At 48.7% G+C, this 6,792-nt stretch overlaps 1 protein-coding gene across 13 annotated transcripts in view; it reads left to right on the top strand.

The window, feature by feature from the left end:
* The first annotated feature begins 177 nt into the window (after positions 1-177).
* The window catches only part of ANK1 (ankyrin 1), a 55,767-nt gene continuing 49,152 nt past the window's right edge, over positions 178-6,792 (top strand). For 3 of the 13 annotated variants that reach the window (XM_032091967.1, XM_032091964.1, XM_032091959.1), the window contains exon 1: positions 186-1,153. In XM_032091967.1, coding sequence (XP_031947858.1) covers positions 1,028-1,153 — 126 coding nt within the window. In that variant the 5' untranslated portion in view covers positions 186-1,027. Of the gene's footprint in view, positions 1,154-6,792 lie in introns of all 13 variants that reach the window. The other 10 variants (XM_032091970.1, XM_032091968.1, XM_032091966.1 and 7 more) reach the window with 6 other exon arrangements.

Below are 6,792 nucleotides of genomic sequence, written 5' to 3'. Positions count from 1 at the left end.
CTGCAGGTGAAATGTAGGGCTGCGTGTGGAGAAAGGATGGCTGACACTCTGGGAGTCTTGCCTAGGTATCCTCAGAGAGGATTTGAGCTCTGGTGATGCCTGGGTGGGCAGGAGCTGGTGGCTTGGGTTTACTTTGCTGCTGCTGTGTAAAGAGCAGACGGAACCCTTCATTTCTGTCTCCACAGCTAAGATCCCTCCCCTCCTCTTGCTGCTCACTCAGTGGAGAGATGCGAGGAGGAAAGGATGCTGCTAAGCTGCACTTTGCTCCAGTACTTGGCACATCCTTTGCAGTATCGGCTGTTTTCTGAGCAGAGATGCTGCCTGCCTGCTAACCGATGCAGCCATTCCCTACTGCTCCCCTTGAAAGAAGATGGAATCGTAACCCAGAGAGTGAGTGAGTGATGCGGCTGCTGCACAGAGACTGACTGGGAGGAAGAAAATTGGAGAGACTGGAATATGTGCCTGCCTCAGCAGCACTGCAGTGGTAAAGCCCCTGACTGAATACGTGCAGGTTACTGTTCTTTAGGCATTGCTACAGAGAACTCAGGAGTCGGATGAAATGCATCGGCCTCCTTTTTCACTGCTTCTCTATTGTCATCATGCATTAATTGCTGGGAGTTATTTTCCTTCCTGTGGCTGACTGCCTGCATCTCTTCGCATACTGCAGGAGAAACAGTGAGGGAGAGAGCACCAATCCAGTGTCCTGTCCCACAAGAAGGCTTCTGCATGATGTGCCAGCGCAGTCAGGGGCTGCTGCAATGGTGCATAGAACCTCTGGAACAGCTGGATTTGGGATTATTAATGGTTTCTAAAGGTGTCCCAAACTGCATCTAGCAACTACGTGGAGACATTGGCTGTCCTTTGGGGCTTACTGACTGCTTTCAATTTTCCTCTCGTTACTGCTTTCACGCTCATCTGGGTCGACAGCATTTGAGTGAGGGGAACATACTTCCTTGGCCAGGAGTCGGAGGGTGCTGCCCAGAAAGTGCAGGTGTGAGCTCTGGAGGGGACTGCAGTCTGACCAGCCATGGCTCAAGCAGCTAAGCAGCTGAAGAAAATCAAAGATATTGAGGCTCAGGCTCTGCAGGAGCAGAAAGAGAAGGAAGAATCCAACCGCAAGCGCAGGAACCGTTCTCGGGACCGGAAGAAAAAGGTCAGTGGCATTGGGGCGAGCAGCCCTATATCCAGGTGTGGTTGTGACAGTGAGTGCTGTTTGTGTTTGGGGGGTGTTGGAGGGTGGGCAGAGAATGACAGAGGGGCAGCCTAGTCTCTGTACAAACCTGTGTGCAGTCAGCACAAGAAACAGTCTGTCAAACAGAGGACAACTTTTGGGACCAGAAATCTGCTGTTTACCCTGACAGCTTGCAGGGAGTGGGGGGAGGGAGGGAGCACGGATATAAAGAAGCCTAATGAAGGGGAAAGGGAAGTGAGGGGTTTATCAAGGCAGCTTAATAGACTCACTCAGCCCAGTAACAGATTTGATCTCTAAGATAAAATTGCTGGTTTCTAGCTTCCTTCCATTTCCCACAATCGCTTTTTGTGTTCAGAGCTAAGGGACAAGAGACCCCCACCCGTTTCTCTCGTGAAGGACTAGTGTTGATATCCACTCTCTCCCTTGCTTAATCTGCACCAGAATACTGAAACCAGGGCATAGCGGGAGCAGACCCCTAACAGAGAAGGCATGTTCGTGCAGAGGACTGTGGGTTCTGCTGCTCCTGGGGGCAGGCTATATTTGTGCATGGGACGTGGGTCATCTTTCCTTGCTGGCAGCAGGTGAGGAGGATCAGGGGCAATGAAGAGGTGTCTGTCCCTTCTGCTGACACCAACATGCTGGAGCCTGGGGTCTGCCAGCTGTTTCGAGCTGTAGCTCCTCTCTGGAAAGTCACTGCCAGATTTTTCTTGCTTCCAGCTTCCTGCAGGAGTGGGCATGTTGCTAAGATAGCTTTGCTGCCCCTTGAAGACCTCTTGAATCTGAATGTTCTTCTCACAGGAGGGTCTGAGGGTATATGTGCTATGCACCAGTGCAGAAAGGCAGTGAGGAGAGAGGTGAAACCAAGGATAATCAAGGGTATATCTGATAGGAGGTTATGACACAGGAATTCTTAGGTGGGCTCCTCCTCTGCCTTTACCCAAAGAGCTGGAGACTTCCATGTGCCTCTGTGAGCAGGAGCTTCACAGCAGAGCTTTGCTGTTGGAGCGTCTTAGTAGCTGGGCCCTGAGAGTACTGAGGAGTCTTGCTTTTCTTAAAGCTAGGCCGGGACAACCTGGAGAGGTCTGTGTCCACAGAGAGCAGCTCGTCAGGGGGAGATCAGTGGACGCATCAGGACAGATGTGAGGTGTGCAGGCAGCAGCTGGGGAGTTGGACATGGGGGTCATTCAGCTGCCACACTGTCGTGTCAGATGCCTCCTTCTCCAGTGATAATAATTGCTCGGTGCCTGCAGGTCCAGGACTGTTCCCTGCAGTACTTGTACTGGAAGCTGATGGAGCAACTTGCCTCTCACATTGCCAGAGGGCTGTAAAGGGGATCTTATGTGAAGAACCACCAAATCAGGTCATTCTTCTATTGGGCCAGCTCTCTCTTGTTAGCCCCTGCCCCAAAGCCTCAGTGTCTCTAGTGATAGTGCTTTTCCTGTACAAGTCTCCTCGGGGCCAAGCAGAGGCGTACCAGGATGTATTGGAATTTCTCATTCTGTTTTGCTGCAGCAGTTGTGGGGGTTTGATTTGTGTTAGGTCAGTGTCTTTTAGTGCCCTGTGAGCCTGCATGGAACTCGTGTCCTGTCCATGCCAAAGGCCCTTGCACCGGCTGCTGGAATATACTGAAATCACTGTGGTGTCATTGGCTCCTTCTCTTCCTCTGCCAGTGCCTTCCAGCTGTATCTTGCTTTGTAAAGCAGACACAGGCTCTTTGGGGCAGAGACTGTTCATTCACTTGATGTTTGTACAGTGCAGGGTATCAGTGTCTTGTCTTTCTGGTTGAGCCCACCAAGCATAGCTGCAGTGAAAGTTAGTAGAGGCATGACCTATGATCCAGGGAAGTCCTAGCATGACATAAAGCAGAGAAGATGGCCAGAATGAAGGAGATGACGACCTCAGAAGAAATTTCTTCTCATCCCATGCCATGTGAGCTGCTGTTATGAGCCGTTATGTCTTCAGTTTAGTATCCTTTAGCATTTCCTGGAATTTTTGTGTGGTTGTATGTGTCCCATGAACAGCATGGTTGTATCCTGCAAGAACCTTGTATTCTGTGATACTTGGAGTCAGTGAGTTCTGTTATTTAATGCTATGTAGCCCAAAAACCTTCTCCTTGGACCATGATTGTATTTGTTGCTTTCCAGTTTCCATAGCAATTTCTTGGGTTTTGTATTAAGTGCATGTAACGATAACCTGATTGACCTTGTACTGTCCATTTTTGTGCTCTGTACCTCTTGTTTGTCTCTTGGCACAAGGACGGTCCAGATGTATAACCTTGTCACTCCTCCATTATTCCCTGCACCCAGCCTTTGTAGCTCAGGATGATGACAGCTGAGCTTTCATTTGACAGGGGCTGCGTCAAGGATTTAAGGAACAGTATCTTGTCACTCATCTGTGCTCCCTGTCCAGCCCAGGCATACTTGTGCTTTGGGTGGAGCTGTCACATGAAACAGCCAGGCATGTCCTGAAGAGTGTTTCTGCTCTGTGTGTTCTGCAGGGTGGCTGGAGGTTGTCTCAATCTTAGGATGACCCTAGAGAGCAAGCGTTCAAGAGTCCTGTGTGTTCCCACATTTCGTGCAAGTGCTGAACTGTGAGGACTTACCAGGGCTGTGGCATGATGTGTTAATGACTTCTGAGGATGCCCTGCAGACAGGAGGTGTGACAGAGAGCAGACGTGAGCAAACGAGAGTGTGAATTAACAGAAGTTCACTGCCATTAGAGAATCTGCCAAGCGTCATCTGGGTTGGCTTCTTGCTGTTCCTGCTGCAGGATCCTAGCTTCAAATCTTTGTGCATTTTCCTTAGATGGGCAGTTTACAGGGGACCAGAGCCATTCTGTCATTGCTGCAGCGCTGCATGTGGAGTTTCTGATGTGGCCATCTGCACTGACAGGGAAGTAGTGATTGACAGGAACGATACCTGTGCTTTGGATGCAGCTATATGTCTCTTTTTTGTGGTTTTGAGAGGCAGTCATAGTCAAGAGCACTTCCTTCCTTTCCCTGCAGATGTGGTAAGGCTACCTCGGCAGGAAGCCCTCACTGGGAAGTCATGCAGAGCGCTTCAAAGACACAGTCCTGTCTTTGCCAGGGTCAGTGGGCAACAGCAAAACACATTGTGGAAAAAAAATGTTCCAATGCTGTTTATGAGGCAGCTCTCTAGCTTGTTATATGAACACAGTTATTGAGTCCTTTTTGAGTTGCATGTGACTTATTGTAGTTATGTATTAAAGATAGAAAACAGACCAAATCCCTTGCCAGGAAATCTGGAAGTGTTGGCAGAGCTCACCAAATGGATTCTTAGAAAGGGCCCAAATGCCCAAACCGTCCAACCCCCAAACTGGGGCCCAGAGGACTTGGATTGCCCTTTGTCTCAAACATACATGTACAAGCAACTTGCAGCTGTACCAGGTGAGCTGTACCCACAATCGATGGCTGGTGGCATTGTAACCTGACGTGCTTTGACTGAGACTAATAAATAAAAGTTAGTACTTCTATGAAAATCTTTCTTCCTATTGAAGTGTACTTATTCTGGTACTAAATTCAGCCAAATATATAGTCAAGCATAAACAGGGGCAGACACCTTCATCTGCCTCTCTCCAAAGATGCAGATTCCAGCTGTGCTTCTCAGTGGGCATACAGGATCCATGGAGCAGGAGGCTGGAACCTCTAAAATGTCTATGACAAGAATTCTGTGCAGCAAATAGCAAGAGGACTTGAATAACAGCAGCAGTGCCAATAATGTCCAAAGAACTCATCAAGTGCACATGAGAGAGGATACTCTGTCTGTGTGCAGCATAACCAGGGCTACAGTATTAAATAGCAATCCAACCAAAAGCTTGAAGGGAAATTCTTATGATGATTCCTATCAGTGTTTAAATTATTAGTATGAAAGATGCGATACATCCTCTGGGAACATTCAGAACAAACTTTGCTTGGGCATCTGAAGAACAAATGAGCAAAGCTGCCTGAATTTACCACTTTCTTTTTTAACTTTTTTTTACTTTTTTTTTCCTGATGGGGGCGGGCAGGGAGGATACAGTGAGGAACGAACCTCTTTTCTCTTTCTGCTTCTGCCTACTTTCTTTGTCTCTCAAGTGTTCAAGGGTAAGACAGTCTCTTGTTATGGATTTGTAGAGCATCTCCCACAATGCATTCTTGAATCGTAAGTGCTTCCTAATAAGAAACTCCCTGCATAAAACTCCTTGGCTTTTTTCTAGTTGATAGTTTCCTGGAAACAGCATGCAGACCAGCCTGAAGGCTCATGGATCTCCACAGCACAGTCTGGCACCCATCCTTAGTGCAGTACTGCTTCTGCATGCTGCAGCAGGAAATGTTTTAGTGCTCAAGATTACACACTGAAATACATCCTGCCAGGAGAGGTTGGGAGGGTGCTTTGGAAAGGGGAGACAGGAAATTTGTGAGAGTGGGTTTGAATTATGTGGGACAGCAAGAGCAAGGTGTTTCCATTTGGCAGGAGCTCTTCCATTTGGCAGAGAGCTTTTCCTCCAGCTGGAGAGAAATGGTGGGAAAGGGCTAAGGGAGGACAGAGGATCAAGTGACCCCCTTCCTATATTCTAGCATGGATAAGGGATAAATGTGGGCAATTAAATGGCTGATAACAACTGTCAGAAGAAACTCCAAGCTGAGGTGTGTGAGGTGACTTGGCAGAGGCAGCACTGAGATGATTGCGGCGACATGGAGGATGCTGATGAGAATGCTTTTACATGGATGAATTTTTCCATCCTTAGGAAGCTAGGTCATGTGGTAACTAGATCAAGTCAGGAAGGGTTTGGACCAACAGCCACAAACTCAATCAGACAGAGGAGCAATTGCAGATGATTCCTTAGAAGGACAGTTGAACAGTCATATAGGGTGACCATGCTTGTGCTTGTTGTGTGACAAGCAAAAGAGGTCACTCAATGACTGTTCACTGATAGGGTGTATCAGGGTGGTCTGAGCTAAGGATTCTGAGGTAGAAAATCAAGACACCTCTGTCAGAATTATGCAATAAGCACATGAGAAACTGGGGTGAGAAATCGCTGCTGGAGTGCTGCCAAGGAGCAGCCACTGGGTCTGTTCTCTCTGCTCCCCTGCATCCTTTCAAATGGCTGTTACTTTGCAGCAGCCTTCAGCTTGCGCTGGGTTTTGAGAGGATGCAGAGAAAAGAATGATGAACAGAAGGAGGGCAAAGGATTTCAGCAGACCCAGCTGCAGATGGCTCAGAACATCCTCATGATAACTGGACTTCTGAGCTCCACTGTGTCCTGCTCCCATGGATATCTGGCCACCGTACCACCACTGGATTAGGCTACTGAGATTCTTGCATTCAGTGGCAGTAGCTCCTGCCAGAGAGGTGACGTGGCTGGCTGTCAGCCACCTCGGTCTTCAGTAGCTGCTGGGAGCTGTGCTGGTATCTTACCTGCAAGCTGGAGCTCATCAGCAGGAGAAAGGACCATGCCGCCTGCAGAGTCTCAGAGCACAAGAGCTGCTTTGTCTCCTTTCCCCGTGATGGGGTGGGGTGAACAGGAGTGGAATATGGGCATCTGGATGTGGGGGATGTTGGGTAGGAGCAGAATCCGCTTCTGCAGGGATTTGCTGGTGG

This window comes from Corvus moneduloides, chromosome 27 (assembly GCF_009650955.1).
Source record: "Corvus moneduloides isolate bCorMon1 chromosome 27, bCorMon1.pri, whole genome shotgun sequence".
Taxonomy (NCBI): Eukaryota; Metazoa; Chordata; class Aves; order Passeriformes; family Corvidae; genus Corvus; species Corvus moneduloides.
Note: the sequence above shows the minus strand (reverse complement) of the source record. Positions and strands in the feature narration are given on the sequence as shown.